The 18314-nt window shown below is 42.1% G+C and overlaps 2 protein-coding genes across 3 annotated transcripts in view; one reads left to right on the top strand and one right to left on the bottom strand.

Moving 5' to 3' along the window:
- Window positions 1-38: 38 nt before the first annotated feature.
- cog8 (component of oligomeric golgi complex 8) lies at window positions 39-6522 on the bottom strand. Of its 2 annotated transcripts, none has more exons than XM_071545089.1 (5): window positions 5992-6522; window positions 4631-4838; window positions 2826-3644; window positions 1509-1677; window positions 39-648 (listed from the first exon to the last, which is right to left on the bottom strand). In XM_071545089.1, exons 1-5 carry the CDS (start codon window positions 6318-6320, stop codon window positions 284-286), a joined length of 1890 nt encoding a protein of 629 aa, XP_071401190.1. In that variant the 5' UTR covers window positions 6321-6522; the 3' UTR covers window positions 39-283. The 2 variants fall into 2 exon arrangements, with proteins under 2 accessions (XP_071401190.1, XP_071401189.1); XM_071545088.1 differs by having other exon boundaries at window positions 240-696.
- Window positions 6523-7082: 560 nt separating this feature from the next.
- Window positions 7083-18314, top strand: part of katnb1 (katanin p80 (WD repeat containing) subunit B 1) — a 23296-nt gene continuing 12064 nt past the window's right edge. Inside the window, 8 exon segments of the mRNA XM_071545087.1 lie at window positions 7083-7214; window positions 7919-8150; window positions 8258-8388; window positions 9098-9215; window positions 9525-9625; window positions 9714-9755; window positions 11637-11720; window positions 13288-13403. Coding sequence (XP_071401188.1) covers window positions 8111-8150; window positions 8258-8388; window positions 9098-9215; window positions 9525-9625; window positions 9714-9755; window positions 11637-11720; window positions 13288-13403 — 632 coding nt within the window. The 5' untranslated portion in view covers window positions 7083-7214; window positions 7919-8110.

The following is an 18314-nucleotide window of genomic DNA, read 5'->3' as shown; positions in this document are numbered from 1 at the left end:
GTCCATGGCTCTAATGTGAACTAAATTAGGGTCTTTGATATGAAAAAGGTTGAGAACCTCTGCTTTATGGTTTTCAGATAATCCCCAAACCACATCTAGAAGACAGTATAAAAGCAATGCTGTCCCCAACTTGGCTGTATACACTTGTAGTGACTATCGCGATTACAACCGACATTCCAATCAGCCACTCCCATAGGTGGACACGACAGTGTTTTTGACACCCATCCCATTGTAAATGATAAGTCTGACGAGCAGACCGTTTTAGTTTCTGTCATCATAAACCTCAGGAGGACAGAGAAAACTCATCGCTCTGTGTTGTTTCTTCGTCTTGTGCCCCGGACTTGGGGTCTTTGGGTAAAGCGTCCGGCTCGGGGTCAGAGAAGCCGGGAGCCGACCGGTCAGGCGATGGGTTGGGGCGCTCCGGTCGCTCTGTGAGGTCGGGCTCTTTTATCGGTCCTTCGGCTCGCGGCTCTGGCGTGGGTCTCGGGGTGTCGCCGGCCGCCGTCAGGCCGCTCAGCTCGGCGCCGATGTCAACCAGCGGCTCCGCGCTGTCTCTCCTGGGAAGCACGAAGTCCAGAGGCTCCAGGACGGCGCTCGCGTCGATGCGACCCAGGCTGCCGTACTTGTGGACTTGCGTCGGAGGAACACCTGCGAGACGGACACAAGAGAGGGGAACGTGGACATGCTTCCAAAGCCCTGCAAAGTTAAGTCCGGTTTGTTAACAGCGGCCCGAGAGACGACGTTTCTCCTCGGATAACGCCGTCGTCTTCGGGGCGCTAGAGAGGTACCGGGCTAAAGCCGAGGTCACGCTACCGGACTGTTCAAATCTGACGAGAACGGTTCAGACTTAAGGACCGGTCTGCCGCAAGGCATCGCACACTCACTGATCCTGTCAATCAAAACCATTTTCCCATTCGTCCGGAACAGTTCACTGTAAATACGAAATATCTGTATTTATTTTTTTCTTGCTTCATGCTACATAAGCTGCGGTTTACAGTATATTTACATGACAAGGGTATTTTGAAGTGACATAATTACACGGATAACATTAATGAAAAATTTTGTGAGAGATTTCTTTCACTTCATTTGTAATTGCATAGTTAGTTGGACTGATCCAGGCATGTTGCCATGTTACACCATTTTATGTATTCCTCCGAAGAGAATTGTACAGAAACGTATCAAGAGTGGAGGAAGTGGAGTTAGAAGTCTTACTGACGTTAAATATCTTTGTGATGGGAGCTGTTGAAAGGGGATTTCTCCTCCAGTTTGTTCTCTTTTTTTCCTTCCTTCTCGAGCTAAACTCCTATTGGCTGTTGACAGGTTCGCTGTCAGACCGCAGCCAGACTGGACCGACCAAATTAAACACGTTGGACAAAATCTCGTCGGGCCAGAGGACCAAAGCCTCCGGTCTTGAACTTTTTCACACTACAGGATAACCGGACCCCCCTCATTTTTGATTCCACAGACATTTTATGAATTTTCAAAGGCCTTTTTATTTGCATACTTACCCAGAATGAGAGCGAGCTGGGCCGGAGGGAACAAGACCTGCAGACAGCGGTTCAGGAACGGCACCAGGTCTTCTGCGAAAGCACAGCAGAACTGGACGAACAGTTCCTTCTCCCGGCTGCTGAAGGCCGACTCCTCGGCCCTGTGGAACACCAGGATCAGCTTGGTCACCTGAGCAAAAATAACAATAAACACAACGTCGTTATGACCAGTGCAATACACAGAACCTACAGACCCAACAGCAGAGGAATGCATGGGTTTCCTGCATAAAGAATATTTGGAATAAATGGAATAATGGATGAGTTCTTAACTAGCAAGACTATAGTAGCCAATTTACATCCAGGCTAGGGCTGGGCAATATATCGTTATTATATCGATATCGTGGTATGAGACTAGATATCATCTTAGATTTTGGATATCGTAATATGGTGATATGGCATAAGTGTCTTTTCCTGGTTTTAAAGGCTGCATTACAGTAAAGTAATATAATTTTCTGAACTTACCAGACTGTTCTAGCTGTTCTATTATTTGCCTTTACCCACTCAGTCGTTATATCCACATTACTGATGATTATTTATCAAAAATCTCATTGTGTAAATATTTTGTGAAAGCACCAATAGTCATCCCTACAATATTGTTGCAATATCGATATCGAGGTATTTGGTCAAAAATATTGTGATATTTGATTTTGTCCATATCGCCCAGCCCTAATCCAGGCTAACTAACACCTTGCTGCAACACAAAATTATGCAAACTTCTTGACACATGGGACTTTCTTCCGGTTTAGGTTGTTGCCCTCTAGAGAAAGAGTGACACAGAAACAGCCATTCAAAATACATTTTGATTTTTCCCAAATTTTGTTTTCCATTTTCTGGTTTTCAGTTCCTTCTTCCCAAATTGAAAATGTTACATTTCTTTTTCTTAACTCATATTTCTATACTTACTCAAGGGAATAAAACATTTATCTTTCCACATTATTATTTTTTTTTTTTTTACATTATTTGAACAGGTTTCTATGACCATTGTGAGGCTGATGCTGATTAAAATGATACTACGATGAACCAGGGCCAAAACATTTCACACATCAGAGGCAACAGCAGGCTTTATCCCAAATGTTACTGTTAGATGGACAAGTGTGCACAGTGTTACTTACAGCTGGTCTCAGACAGTTTGAAAGTGACTCTAGGCCTAATTTGGAAAATCTTTGTGGATGATGGCAGATGGCAGCCTTCTTCTAAAACTGTTGAGCTCTGAATAAATGTATAGCATGACTATTTAGGCTGTATATGTTTCCATGCCTGGCTACTAGTCATCCATACCATCATAAGGGCATCTTCTAGGTATTTGGTGACGTCCTGGGCCAGTCCAATGGGGCAGCACAGTCGGAGGTCATTGAAGGCGGTCAGAATGTTGTTGAGGAAGCAGGCCAGCGGCTGGAAGTCCAGGAGGGACATGGGAGGCTGCAGGGTGCCGGGCTGGGTGCCGGGCGCTACGGCCGGGATGGTCCCCCCCAGCACCGAGGGCAGAGAAATGAGCGTGTACAGGTTCATGTCCTCCTGGAACTTGCCCACCGCCTCCTGGACGGCTTTGTGGAAGGTGTCCGCCGCCACTCTCTGGAACATGGGCGCCAGCTGCCCGCGGAAGTCCGCCCCCACCCTGCTGAAAGACAGGCCAAAGTACATACACTGTCCCAGCAGGGAGTCCAGGCGGCCCCCGACCCCGCGCTGCAGGTCCCTGTCCAAGGTCTCCAGGAACTCGGCCACCTTCTGCACCGCCCAGCCGTGGAAGATGGCGCCCTCGTTGACGGCCGGCCCCCCGGGGGTCAGCGGCGGGTCCTCGTCGGAGAAGATGGCCCGGTACTGGGTGATGACGTCGAAGAGGTGCACGCGGCAGGCCTCGATGGTTTTGGTGACGTGGAAGTAGGGGTCGTCGTCGGGGACGGCGGCGAGGACCGAGTGCAGCCAGGTGCCGCGCGCCTGCAGGAACTTCACCCGCAGCTCCGCCTCCGTGAACACCGCCATCCGCCGCAGGTAGCCGATCACGCGGAGGCAAACGGGAAGCTGGGAGTTGCTGCGCAGCTGCTGCAGGAGCTGGTTTAGCATGAGCTGAGTCGACTGGCGTACTTCATGGACGATGCCCTTGGGATGGAAAGAACATCTTGTCTTACGCAAAGCAACGAATTGACCAAGGAATAGGTTTCACTTGAATTAGAATCGACATTGTTTGACGGGCTCTTTTAAAGGGAAGATTCAGCACTTTTAAAAAGACTGTCCTAATTGTTCCCCGAGTGTTTTGTTTCAGAAATTAGAACCCAACAACTACTATCACTTATTAGCAATTAGGGCTGGGCGATAATTCAATATTATCGTTTATCGTCTTTCAGTGGAGTCATATCGTGATGATATGAAGATATTTTGATATGGTGACACACATTTCTGCTGTCTGAATTGATGATGACAAGCAAATTTTACTTCAAAACTCTCATAAAATGAGTTATGGTAGGAATATTATTTGAATATTTCTGTTTTGTTTGACATCACACCTAACATCACCATTCGGTTCAATGAGATGAACATTTAATTTGATTATTTAACGTGATTTTGCATACATGAACCATATCGTGATTTATATTGATATCGAGAAAAATCCTTATGATTATCATGTTATTGATTTCAACCATATCGCCCAGCCCTATTAGCAATGCTAGTGCAAGTCAAACAAACTCTAGTGTAAAACCTTCTGAATGTCCTAAGACATGCCCACACACATGAAGTCACATCCATTAAGGGTCAGACAGTGGAATGTGTGCAATTTTACAAATATCTTGGGACAATTATTGACTCAAAACTGAACTTTGAAGAAAACTGTGAAGCCGTGTGCAAAAAGGGGCACCGGCGTTTTGTTTTGTTTGAGGAAACTGTCCTATTTCCACATCGATAAAACCACGATGACCTTATTCTACCGTGCTTTTCTTGAATCGATTTTTTTTAAATCTTTTTCTTTGGTGTCATGGTTTGGAAACCTATCTTTAAAGAACAGAAACTCTTAGTGATCAGTACTACAGGTTTCACTTGGATCTTCACTCAAAGACACTAACATGCCAACAGCCAGTACCGAGTCTTACCTGGATGACTGGGAGTGCCGAGTGCTTCTTCTCCAGTCTCTTCACGTAAGCCGCCAGCTCCAGTGCCTCCTCATAGTAGCCGTTGCGGACGCAGGTGTCCATGAGCTGGGGGATCTCCAGGATTTCCAGGATTTCAGTGTGGCGATTCAGCGTGAGACTGTTCATCCGACGGCTGGCCCCGATATCCTCCGCCTCCTTCATGAACCCCCTGTATTGAAACAAATGCAAACGTTGACTTGTGTGTTCACGCCGCCAGAAACACAATCGACAAGTCACCAGGAGTCGTTTCCTATAGACCTCAACAACCAGGGGAAACCCGGCCGAGGTGTGGACGATCAACTTCCCAGTTCTCCATGACTTTTATTTGAAAGACTAAAGGAATAAACTATTTCGATGATACTTAGGGGAATGATGTGTGTCATTGCTTCCGTTCTGACGTTTTCAAAATTGCACCGATTGGCACGAGGGGAGCGCTACGACGTTTGTTTACTTGTTGGATTTTGCAGAAACTTGGGGGAATGATGCATCTCATATTTTCAAAAATTACAGTGACCAGCCCAGGGAATGTGTGTGTGTGTGTGTGTGTGTGTGTGTGTGTGGCGTGTTTGCTCGTCCATGTGTGACACAAAATCTCAGACACGACTGATAGGATTTTGACAAGACTTGGGGGAAAAGGGAAGACAATGTGGAGATTATAAAATAGTGGTTATCAAGTATAAATAAGTAATAAAATAAATAAGTAGAAATAGTGATTATCAAGAGGGAAAACCGATGGGAGATTATGTGAGTGTAAGGATTATAGGTGAGGTTAACTGCTAATCATTATTAGATGCTTTTACATTATGATTTGTTGTATTATCATCACTAGAGCTGCAATGATTAATCGATGAATCGAATAGTTGTCAACTATTAAATTAATTAATTAATCGCCAACTATTTTGATAATCAATTAACCGGTTTCAGTAATTTTTTAGGAAAAATAAGTCAACATTCTCTGATTCCAGCTTCTTAAATGTGAATATTTTCTGGTTTCTTTCCTCCTCTATGACAGTAAACTGAATATCTTTGGGTTGTGGACAAAACAAGACATTTGAGGACGTCATCTTGGGCTTTGGGAAACACTGATCCACATTTTTCACCATTTTTTTGACATTTTATAGACCAAACAACTAATCGATTAATCGATAAAATAATCGACAATGGAAATAATCGTTAGTTGCAGCCCTAATTTATCATCATTTGTCGTATAACCTTTTCCCAATTTTGTCGTTTTGTCAGTACGCCATACAGTGTGAACGGCCTGTATCGCGGTCTACGGTGCTGAGCCTGACGATATGTCACTGCGATCGTTCACCACTGACCTGCATTTTTCACCAAAGCTCGGCAGCTTGTCCAGCAGTGTGGACACGCTGCTCTCCACGCGGCCGAAGTCCCGGTAGATCTCCTGCGTGCAGTCCGCGGTGCGGATGAAGGTCTTGTAGTTGGAGAAGGCCAGCTCCCGGGTCTGCTGCAGGATCTGAGCCCGCTCCTCCGCCAGCCGCTCCGGCTCCCGGTTCAGCTTCTCCACCCCGTACGAGCTGAGCTCCGACAGGTAGGCCGCGAAGTCCGGGTTGTCCCTCCAGTTGTCCGGGAAGCTGTCTTTAAATATCGAAGCCAAAATACTCTCATCTTCCACGTCTACGGCTGCCATGTTGGCTCCGATCCGTCAGGGAGAAACTCGGGCTGCTGACACGCTTTGTTAATATCCGCTACGCACACGAAAGCGCGTCATAAAAAAAATTATTTGTGATGTTGTGGCTTAGAGAAATTTGGCCCAAACTGCCTCCGAAAGTCTGACTGACAATCAGTAAGCAGTGCGAAGTTCAGTTTGTATACAACTGACAGACGCAGGGTTTTCTTCCTCTTCCGGTGTTCTTCTTCTTTAGTTTTGAGGCGGTCGATATCCAACTGAAAGGTGTATTACCGCCACCTACTGGGCTGGAGTGTGGGTCGTGGAAGAGACTGTTGAACTCTTACTAGATTCTGTTTAATCCTGTTTCCCGTAAAAAACAACAACAACAACAACAACAACTAAAAAGTGATGTGCTAGTATTTCTCTTCCGTTCTGATCATTCTTTTTCTTCTTATTCTTGGCTTTTATCGGCGGTTCACATCCTCGTTTGATGTATAGCCTATTACCGCCATCAGCCATCTAATGGTTTCATAAATTGGCGAAGGCGATTGAGGCAATTAGTAGGGCAGCGGTTAGTTTTCTTCAGGATTCAGGTTTATTAAATAGGATGGAATTTAACAACAGTTATCTGCGCTGTATGTTGTCGTGATATCACACACTCCGGTACAGTAGGTGGCGGTATGCACCTAAATACGTTGGTTTGCGATCCGCCGTCAAACACAGCGAAGAAGAAGAAGAATTCTGTTTGGGACGTAACCGGAAGTAGCGGATCTGTCGTGCAGTTCAGTTGCTAAGCTGCAGACAGGAGCAGCAGACTGTCAACAAGTTGTCAACAACTGCTGTGACAGATTAGCTGTTGAGCTATTTACCACTTCAGTAATTTAGATGATCGACAGTGACCATCAAATGCAGGTAAAGTAACTTCGTTAACTAATTAGAACTGCGTTTTCCTCATAACCTATAACACAGCGTCCATTAACGTTATTTGGGCTAGTGCTAACGCTTGCTAGCTGGTTTAATGTTAGCTATAACGTTAGCTAGCTAGTTAACATCAGTCAGTTCACCACCCGAGACTTTGACGTCAAGTCTAACAAACGTTAGTTAACATGAATTAGTGAGATAAAAAATGGATTGATGAAATGGCTAGGTATCTTCAACCATTCCTGAACTAGTTAGTATGGCAGATTAGGTAACCTGCTATGCAGAGTAACGCTAGCTTTAGCTAATTTAGACAAGTAGCAGTTGCCAAGTTTGTTGACTAACCTAGTTAATGTAGCCGTTAACTTTAATGTTACCCTGATAGGCCAAGTAGAGGCGTCCGGTCAGTTTCATATTTAATATAAACTGTATAGTCTGTTTCTTTTTTTTTCTTATGAAGTAGCGTCGTTATGAGCAAAACCAGTTACCAAAACAGTTACCTGACAGAAACTGTTTTTAACCATCAATAACTAACGTTTTCAGATGGATCAGTGTGGCCGCGCACTGTCAGTACCATCTTAAATGTTTTGATTCACTAAGCTGCTAGTGAGCTAAGTAGGATAATGTTAGTGCGGCGAGGTTAGCTACTAGCAACACCTGCTGCTAGCTGCTAATGCCACCTCTCCGTGTGCCGACAGCAGGTGGAGAATCCTGGATGGAAGTCAAAACGAGAAGCTGATGTTGCCTCAGTCTGCCTCAGCACTCTTGACTGAATACCGTAAATTATCGCGGAGAGCCACATCGGCCCTTCTTGCCTTGATGAGCTAACAGGAGGGGTGAAGTTGTTCAAACTGAAAACACAGGCAACCACCTTCACGAGTGTTACCGTTATGGCTGTGGCCAAAACCACCAAGACATCATGGCGACTGCGTGAGTATTTTTTTTTTGTTGCTTTTTCTCTGACCGTCTGTTCACCGTACAGTTTTCGTTTGGCCCGAAAGCCCCCGATAAACTTCGACTCGTATGCTGGTTTGCAGAGGAGTTTGTGGCTCACTCCGGCAACGTGTCCTGTGTGGCTCTGGGGAAAAGCTCCGGCCGTCTGCTGGCCACTGGAGGGGAGGACTGCAGAGTTAACATCTGGGCGGTCAGCAAACCGAACTGCATCATGGTAAGACCGCTCCACTGCCACTCAGGGTGCCGTCACACCTACAGCTGGTTTTCTTCTGTCTGAACCATAGTGGGGAAAGTTGCCTTTGCTGCATTTTTGTGTTTGGTTTGTTTAGGATCACGCTGCCTAAAACGCAAGCCGACCGGGGGGGGCTTGTAAACGAAAGTCACATGACTCACAAGTAGCTCATTCATTGGAGTTTTGGTGACCTGTCATCCTGCCAGGATAGAGATTTTGGTGGCGGTGGAAGTCAAAACAAAAGTGATTCGCAAAGCATGACGGACTTGACTGCACTCTTTGCTGTAATTTAATACATTTAGGAGGCATTTCACCTCATCTTGACTTGAGGTTTGCCCTCGTTTCATATTGTTCTGCTAGGCTTTCCAAGTCTGAGGAACAGCTGGCTGTCAGATGTCAACATCCGTCTCTTTATAGCCATGAAACCTTGTGTTTTGGGGTGGTTTTCTGTAGTTGGGTTGGTTGGATTACGTTCTCGCTCCTAACGGATTGTATCACAGTTCTCTTGTTAAAGGACTGAGACTCTCGGTGCCGTGATTCGGTGCCACCAAATGTTGTTGTTCTCACCTGGACAAATGCACCGAACCAAAGGAGGAAACACTGCAGAGTTCAGATAAACTGCTGTATACTTTTGAATTTGGGTTTATTTGCAGTTCAGTCTCCACTAATGTCCTCCCTGTATCCCTTTCAGAGTCTGACAGGCCACAATAACCCAGTGGAGTGCATCCAGTTCAGTAGTTCCGAGGAACAGGTTGTCGCTGGATCACAGTCCGGATCGCTGCGCGTCTGGGACCTGGAGGCTGCCAAGAGTGAGACGGAATGTATTCTGTGTTTGAGTGTGTGTGTGTGTGTGTGTGTGTGCCTGTGAGTGACATGGAGAGAGAGAGAGAGAGAGAGAGAGAGAGTGAATTAACCTATACCCGTTTGATCAGAATCAGAAAATACTTTATTCACCAATCAAATTGCAAATAAAATGCCTGAATTTTCCTTGGTGTTGATGGCTGACATCACATTACATGCTCACACAGCTCACACACATGGCAGTAGGGCAGACAGGACAGTGCGGTCCAAACAGTGATGGCTGTCAGTTTTATCCCTCTCGTCCTTATTGTCCTCAGTCTTGCGCACTCTGATGGGACACAAGGCCAACATCACCAGCCTGGGCTTCCATCCGTTTGGGGAATTCTTGGCCTCGGGCTCTCTGGACACGAACATCAAGGTGTATTTTGGATTCATAATCCCAGCATTTCTGAATTTATGTATGTATTTTTTCCACAAACTCTCAAAACTCGGTTCTTCTTCTTCAGCTCTGGGATGTGCGGAGAAAGGGATGCGTGTTCAGATACAAGGTAAGAGTCATATGTGTGTGTGTGTGTGTGTGTGTGACTGTGTGTTCAGTTGTTCTTTGTGCATAATACTCAACAGTGTGTGTGTCGAGCAAAGGCAGGATATCACTCTGAAGAGGAGGAACTGCTTTCATGACAGGTTGAATGTGGCTATTTGAATCACTTGTATTTCATTTTCAATTTGTAGTTCAATATGTTACAGAAGTAATTCAGAGTGAGCTGCAAACACAGTTCAGATATAGATGTTTTGGGTTTTTTTTGGATGAAAAGTTCATGTCTGTGCCTATTCCTCTGCTCATCGGCTGGTTGTATTGGCTGTGGTTAAAGGCCTGCTGCTAATTTGGTGATTTTGGCACTATCTGTTTGTGTGGGTGTGTGATCAAAGGACTAAGCCTAGGGATTATTGAATTGAAATGCTTGCAAAACACCAACTGTCCACCCGTCTGTCTGTCTGCCTGTCTGTCTGTAAAGGCTCAAGGCTAAAGGTCTGTTCCCCCCCCATATGGACAGGAACCTGAATAAAAGGAAGGAAATACCAATGTGAAGTCTTCTTTAATCAAGGAATCCGGTGGCTCTGACTGTATCTATCCCTAAGGCCCAACTGTGACTCAGTGGTTTGAAAACACAATATGGATTTTTTTTTTGCTACATAGTCAAATCAAGTGTATTTTGGAAAGCCCTTAATAACAGTTCAAGTCTCAAAGGGCTTCACAGTGGCCACATCTGAAACAAATGAAAATGACATTCCCAGGCTTAGACTCACTGAGTGCAAGGGAAAACTCTTAGAAAAACCAACTCATTAGGGAAAAAAAACAAAAAACTGTTAGAAACCTAGAAAAAAATAACAATTAAGACCCTCATGACTGACCTGAGAATCTCTCGAAGACCCTCAGGAATATTTGCCAATATTCGGTCATTTGGTTAAAATTGATTTAGATATTCTGAAATTTTATTCTGAAATTTGCGATTTCGATTTGTGTCTGAATATCATATCCAAGCACAATTATTTCAGGATTCCTACGCAGGTCTGGAAAGTCTGGAAAAGTATTCAAAATTAATTTGATCATTTCCAGGTCTTGAATAGTTTGGGAATTTGAAAAAATGTCTGGAAAAAGTATGGAAAATGTTGCGGTTCAGGTCCGATACACACATAATTCTAGCTTTTATGTTGCTGTAGAGCCACTTTGAGTCCACAGTTTTTGTTGATGTGAAGAATAATGTTCAGATAGAGGGACGCTCTTATTACCCAGCCGCTGTCAGCATGCATTATATCAAATACCCACCAAAAAAAATAAAAAATGGGGAAAAATATGGAATTTTAAAATGGAAAGCGTGTAGGAACCCTGCCAATCATCTCACATATTCTGATATTTGTCACTGTGAAGAACAATCTTCATCTATACAGTGATATGACCTAGTTAGCAGGGGCAAGATGTCTATCTGCGTAAATCATATTGAACACCAGACAAAATCTTCAAAAACAAACCAAGGTCTGGAAAAAGTATGGAATTTTTTAATTGAAAATGTGTAGGAACCCTGTTATTTGCAAACACCTAAAACCCTTCCTTATTAAAGTCATTAATGGGCTTTTTTTGGCTCAGATTGAGCATCTGAACTTGCAGATCATACCGATAAAATGATCCAAGATCCCACCTCTTCAAAAACATGTGACTTCATCATACAGACTTAAAAAGAAAAATAAAAAGATTTTCCCTTCAGGGGATCAATAGAGTATTACAAAAAAAAAAAGTTGGTTCAATTTTAGGAAAAATCCCCCGTCTCGTCCCAGTACAGACCCCAGACCTGACTGCGCCGCATCTGTATTTTGACCCTGAAACAAAATCTTTCGGAGGTGAAGTTTCCTCTGTGTGTTCTGCGTTGCAGGGTCACACTCAGGCAGTGAGGTGTCTGGCCTTCAGTCCGGACGGGAAGTGGCTGGCCTCAGCGAGCGACGACAGCACCATTAAGGTACCTGGTCCCCGTCAGAGCTCTGGGACCGTCCCCGATCTGAGCTGTGATCAGTTCATACATTCATCTGTTCCTGCAGCTCTGCAGTCTGGAAACTGTTATGTATGTTCTGCATCGGTTTAGTCAGAAGAGCCTAGCCTGTAGATGGAAATTCCTTAGCTTTTCATAACTCTAAACATAGGCCTGCTTTACTCTGCTTGTTAAATATGACAAATGCAAAACAAGTCTTTAACAGACTCGAAAAATACCATTCACATGAAGCTGCTGAGGATATAGTGGTTGCCTGTAGCAGGACGTCCTGAGGGACAGTGGATGTCATTTCACCAAAATTCTGATGTGACTTTTTGTCCTCCACCTTAAAGTGTGTGACTGTTCAGGCTTCATTTGTTTGATCGTTTGTGTGACACGTGACTAGGGCCGGGCGATATGGTTGAAATCAATATCATGATAATCATAAGGATTTTTCTCGATACCAATACATATCACGATATGGTTCATGTATGCAAAATCACGTTAAATAATCAAAGGAATGTTCATCTCATTGAACCGAATGGTGATGTTAGGTGTGGTGTCAAACCAAACTGAAATTTTCAAATAATATTCCTACCATACCTCATTTTATCAGAGTTTTTAAGTAAAATGTGCTTGTCATCATCAATTCAGACAGCAGAAATGTGTGTCACGATATCAAAATATCTTCATATCATCACGATATGATTCCACTGAAAGATGATAAACGATAATATTGAATTATCGCCCAGCCCTAGCACATATCCATCTACTGCTCTGCAGATTTACCTCCAGGACCAGGGAAACCATATTAGATTTTTTTTTTTTTTTTTTTTTTTTATTCCTTGAAAAATTCTAGTGACCTTTCAATACCAGACTTGGTACATGACCAAGGTGCACCTGTATACAGTATATACTATATACTTACATATAGGGCTGGGCAATAATTCAATATTATCATTTATCGTCTTTCAGTGGAATCATATCGTGATGATATGAAGATATTTTAATATCGTGACACACATTTCTGCTGTCTAAATTGACGATGACAAGCAAATTTTACTTCAAAACTCTCATAAAATGAGGTATGGTAGGAATATTATTTGAATATTTCTGTTTTGTTTGACATCACACCTAACATCACCATTCGGTTCAATGAGATGAACATTCATTTGATTATTTAACGTGATTTTGCATACATGAACCATATCGTGATATATATTGATATCGAGAAAAATCCTTATGATTATCATGATATTGATTTCAACCATATCGCCCAGCCCTACTTACATATATGTTTGCATATAGGCATAAATGATTTTGTTAATTCAGTATGGGTTTAAAAAAAAGTCTTTAAACCCCTTGTACACAGAGTGGAGTTTGCGAGCTCATACTTATTCCTGCTGTTTTCTCAACAGTATGAACGAAAAAAAAACCCACACTTTTTGTTTTTCCCCCAGAAACATCACCACCATGTATTTGAACCTTGACGATCTTGTGATGGTTTTTTCACACCCGGCTCTCTTCCCCTCTCTCTCTCTCTCTCTCTCTCTGCCAGCTGTGGGACCTGACCGTGGGGAAGATGATCACGGAGTTCACGGCCCACACCGGAGCGGTCAACATCGTCCAGTTCCACCCCAACGAGTATCTGCTGGCATCAGGCAGCTCAGACAGGTACCAGGACCACCACCATGAGGTCTGACACTACTGGACTGATTTTGATGAAACTTGTATGTGTGTGTGTGTGTGTGGGGGGGGGATAATGCATCTTCACACCATCATTTAAAAAATAACATTGAGTGGTCTAATAGAGGAGCTACAGTTAATGGTCCAAATTTTTAACTCACTTTTTTTTTTTAATACCAGCGGTCCAAATTTGACAAAACACTGGACGGACGAGACATGTTTGCACTGTGTTCTAGCAACAGTGGTTCTCAACCTGGGGGTCAGGGTTGCAAGATCATTTTGGGGGGGGGGGGGGGGGGTCACAAAATGATTTATGGGATAGGAAAAAATATATTTCTACTGTAGAAATGTATTACCTTGTCCATTTTTTTTGCTTTTTTGGGGGGGGTTACTTTTGCATTTTCTTACCGATCTCTCTTTCTTTCTTTCTTTCTTTCTTTCTTTCTTTCTTTCTTTCTTTCTTTCTTTCTTTCTCTCTCTCTCGCTCTCTCTCTCTCTCTCGCTCTCTCTCTCTCTCTTTCTTTCTTTCTCTCTCTCTCTCTCTCTCTCTCTCTCTCTCTCAAATTCAAATTCAAATTCAAATAAGCTTTATTGGCATGAATGGTAATCAACCGTTATTGCCAAAGCAGAACAATACACAATTATATATATAGTATATACATACACATACGCATACATACACGTATATATATACATACATACATACACATACATAAAATATGTTACATTTGTAAAAGAGGTTACAATTAGGCAATTAGATTCAAAGCAATTAAATGTCTTGTATTAACCGGAGAGATATGATAATATAAAAAATACAATAAAATAAATAAATAAATAAATAAATAAAATAAAATTACAAATTACAGAGTAAATAATCAGATTCTACTAACAATGGTCATAAATGTGAAATGTAACTACATAGTGTTACAATATTCAAGAAGTTCTAAATAACAGTCGTTTTTTCTCTAATATCATGGCAGAGTGTTACATATTGTGCAGCTAAGTGTGTAAATTGTGGTTCTTCTCCTAAACAAAGTTTCATCAGTTCATCACATGTTTTTCCCTGATATGATGAGTCTGCTGCTTTAACCTGCTGCAGGAAGGAGGAAGACTCTCTGACAGTTTGGTTCAGGGGGCAGAAGAGGAGAAAATGCAGCTCAGTTTCTGTTTCCCCTGATGAACAGTGTTGACAGACTCTCAGTTCTCTGGGCTTCCATTCCTTCTTTTGACGACCTTTTTCAATCTCTAGCTGATGGTCTCTGAGTCTGTACATTGTTAATGTGCGTCTCTGTTTGGGGTTTTTTATGCTTACCAGGTATTGTGCTAGAGAATATTCTCTATTCAATAAACGATAGCATTCTAATTTGTTGATGGATTTTGTTTCATTTTTCCAATTGTCAATATAAATACATTTGTTTTCCTTGTCTATTGTTTTCAGATGAGTTTTGGAGAGATGATGGAGGTCTTGGATTTTGAGGTGGCAGGTTTCTCTAATGTTTCTCAGAGGGTCTGTCTCTGGGCAGAGGCTGTTACTTATAAAGGCTCTGTGATGATATGAATCAGGATCAGCTTGTGCCAAGTGAACCTGGAATCTAATTGATCTTTTTATCATGTGGAGAGAGAGAGGGAAGTTTCCCAGCTCTGCTCTACATGCATGGTTTGGACAGTTTCTGTGGACCTTGAGGATTTCCTTGGAGAATTGAAGCTGAAATTTTTCTGTGGGTGTTGTGTCCCATGAGGTGTGCCTCTGGTTTATTAGAGGGCCCCACACTTCACTTCCATACATAAGAATGGGCTGAATTACACTGCTGAATAGTTTTAGCCAAATTTTAATAGGAGGATTGAATTTATTTAGTGAACTTCTAATGCTATAGTAGGCCCTGCGTGCCTTATCTGTCAGGGAATTTATTGCTTTGTCAAAGCTGCCAGATGCACTGATGATTATGCCCAAATAATTGTATTCCATGGTATGCTGAAGTGTGGTCCCTCTCACAGTGAAACTGTGTTTGGATTCCTGTGATCTGGCCTTTTTTTGAAATACCATGATCTTAGTTTTGTCAAGGTTGATGTCCAACGCCCAGTTTTGACAGAAGGTCTCCAGCAGTGAGAGGTTCTGCTGTAAGCCATGTTCTGTTGGGGATAGTATAACCAGGTCATCTGCATACATGAGGAACTTGATTTCTTTGCCTTGTAGATCTAATCCAGGGCTTGGGGACTGTTCAAGAATTGTGGCCAATTTATTGATGTAAATGTTGAATAGGGTAGGAGATAGGTTGCACCCCTGATGCACCCCTCTTCCTTGTTTGAAGAACTCTGTTCTTTTGTTTCCAATTTTTACACAGCACTGGTTGTCCGAATATTTGGATTTGATTAGGTCATATATTTTACCACCAATTCCGCATTGCATGAGTTGGAAAAATAATCCATTATGCCAAATTGTATCGAAAGCCTTTTTTAGATCTACAAAACATGCAAATATCTTCCCTTTGTGTTTTTTGTGAACATGGTTTTGGATAAGTGTGTGTAGAGTGTAGATGTGGTCTGATGTTTGATGGTTGGGTAAGAAGCCAATCTGGCTTTTAGACAGGACATTGTGATCGGTGAGATATGTTATTAATCTGGAGTTTAGGATGCTACAGAAGAGTTTACTGAGGTTGCTGTTAACACAGATGCCTCTGTAATTGCTGGGGTTGTACTTGTCTCCGTTTTTAAATATGGGAGAAATAAGACCTTTATTCCAAATAGTGGGGTAATATCCCGTTGTCAGCACCAGGTTAAAGTGCTTTAGCATGGCAAACTGAAGTTTGAGATTACTGTGTTTCAGCATCTCTGAGCTAATGCTGTCTATACCGCAGGCTTTGCCATTTTTAAGGGTTTTGAGTTTTTGCTGTAGTTCTTTAATAGTGATGGGGTAGTCAAGGGCACATTGGTTATCTTTCACTGCTCTTTCTAGTTCTTTCAGTTTGTCTGTTGTTAAGACTTGACTGGGATTCAAACCATGACATTCTGGATTTTTATAAAGGTCATCAAAGTAATTTTTCCAGATATTGCCGTTTTGAATTGGGTTGGTCTCTGCACGTGGGTTTCTGTTTATGCTTTTCCATAAATTCCAAAAGGTATTATCATTGATAGCTTTTTCAATTTTGTTGAGTTCTCCTTCCATATAATGTAATTTTTTCATATGGAGGAGCTTTTTGTATTGTTTTAGGGCCTGGAGATATTCAAACCGCCCCACTGGGTCATTTGGGTTCCTGTGTTTTTCGTTTGACAGTTTTCTCAGGTTTTGTCTGGATAAAGCACATTCTCTGTCAAACCATCGGTCTTTTGGTTTTATGCTGGATTTTTTACTTTGCGATATTTTTAATTTAGATTCTTTTGCCAATTGGATAAATATACTGTTTAAGTGGTGTGTGGCCAAATTTATGTTTTCCCCGTCAGGCTGATACTGGGTGTTCAGAAAAGTATCCAGCATGTTGTGAACTTGATCACAGTCTAGTGCAGCGGTATAGGCAGCAGTGCTCTCTTCTGTCCATTTATATTTCCTCGGCAGAGGAAACAGCCTTGGCTCTGGGTTTGGATTGACAGTGGGTGACAATGACTTTTTCAGAAATAAGGTTATTTGGCTATGGTCCGATAAGGGCAGTTGTGGTAATACTAGAAATGCATTTATATATTGTGGTTCAATATCAGTAATGGCATAATCTACAACACTACTACCTAGCACAGAGCAGTGTGTGAGTCTGCCCAGAGAGTCTCCTCTGATTCTGCCGTTAACAATGTACAGACCCAGGCCTTTACACATCTGAAGCACCTGTTTGCCAGTTTTGTTTACCACACTGTCATAACTTTGTCTTTGTGTATTTAGGTAAGTGTGGTACAAAGGGGAATGTCTGAATATATGTTTGTTTCCTTCAAAGTTAAGGAAGTCTGGCTCTCTACCAGTTCTTGCATTAAGATCACCACATATTAAGACTGATCCTAAACTTTGGAAAAAGGAAATTTCTTTTTGGAGTTCCTCAAAAACCTCTTCTGCATAGTAGGGGGAGTTTGAGGGTGGAATGTAGATTGCACATAGATAAACGTCTCTGTTGTTTTCCAGAATACTTGAATCAATTTTAATCCAAATGTGTTTTTTTCCTTTTTTAACTGGTGAGATGCGATCTTTATATTCTCCTTTGTACCATAGTAGTAGACCGCCTGAATCTCTGCCGTTCTTAATATGGTCGTGTTTTACAGAGGGTATAATAAGTTCTATATAATCGTTTGGGCAATTAGTTTGGATATGATTTTGATTCCGAGTTTCATTCAAAATTATTATATCAATATTTTTAATACTATTTACAAATTCGGGGTTTGCTGATTTCAAACCAAAAGTTGAAGAGGATAAGCCCTGAATGTTCCAGGTACTAATCGAGAAAGATTCTATTTTCTTTTCCTTAACAGAACAGTGTACCACTAGAAAATATCTGATTTACAAACCAAATAAACTAAATAAATAAATGCAACTAGGGCTGCAACTAACGATTATTTTCATTGTCGATTAATCTGTCGATTATTTTCTCGATTAATCGATTAGTTGTTTGGTCTATAAAATGTCAGAAAATGGTGAAAAATGTGGATCAGTGTTTCCCAAAGCCCAAGATGACGTCCTCAAATGTCTTTTGTCCACAACCCAAAGATATTCAGTTTACTGTCATAGAGGAGGAAAGAAACCAGAAAATATTCACATTTAGGAAGCTGGAATCTGAGAATTTTGACTTATTTTTCTTAAAAAATTACTCAAACCGATTAATCGATTATCAAAATAGTTGGCGATTAATTTAGTAGTTGACAACTAATCGATTAATCGATTAATCGTTGCAGCCCTAAATGCAACGCAATGAAAATTGTTGTTCAGTG

Source organism: Centroberyx affinis, unplaced genomic scaffold, assembly GCF_046629955.1.
Source record: "Centroberyx affinis isolate AG114_WGS23_722 - 3 ecotype Tasmania unplaced genomic scaffold, CSIRO-AGI_Caff_v1 ptg004767l_1, whole genome shotgun sequence".
Classification (NCBI taxonomy): domain Eukaryota; kingdom Metazoa; phylum Chordata; class Actinopteri; order Beryciformes; family Berycidae; genus Centroberyx; species Centroberyx affinis.
The sequence above is the reverse complement of the archived record's forward strand: the minus strand, read 5'-3'. Positions and strand labels throughout refer to the sequence as shown.

Bases quoted from the DNA above. Each gene is read 5' to 3' on its own strand.
- cog8 (XM_071545088.1), bottom strand. From the start codon at position 6,320: ATGGCAGCCGTAGACGTGGAAGATGAGAGTATTTTGGCTTCGATATTT. The intron at 4,839-5,991 runs GTCAGTGGTGAA...GTTTCAATACAG, and splicing joins AGCTTTGGTGAAAAATGCAG to GGGGTTCATGAAGGAGGCGG. The intron at 697-1,508 runs GTAAGTATGCAA...TTAACTTTGCAG, and splicing joins CCAGCTCGCTCTCATTCTGG to GGCTTTGGAAGCATGTCCAC.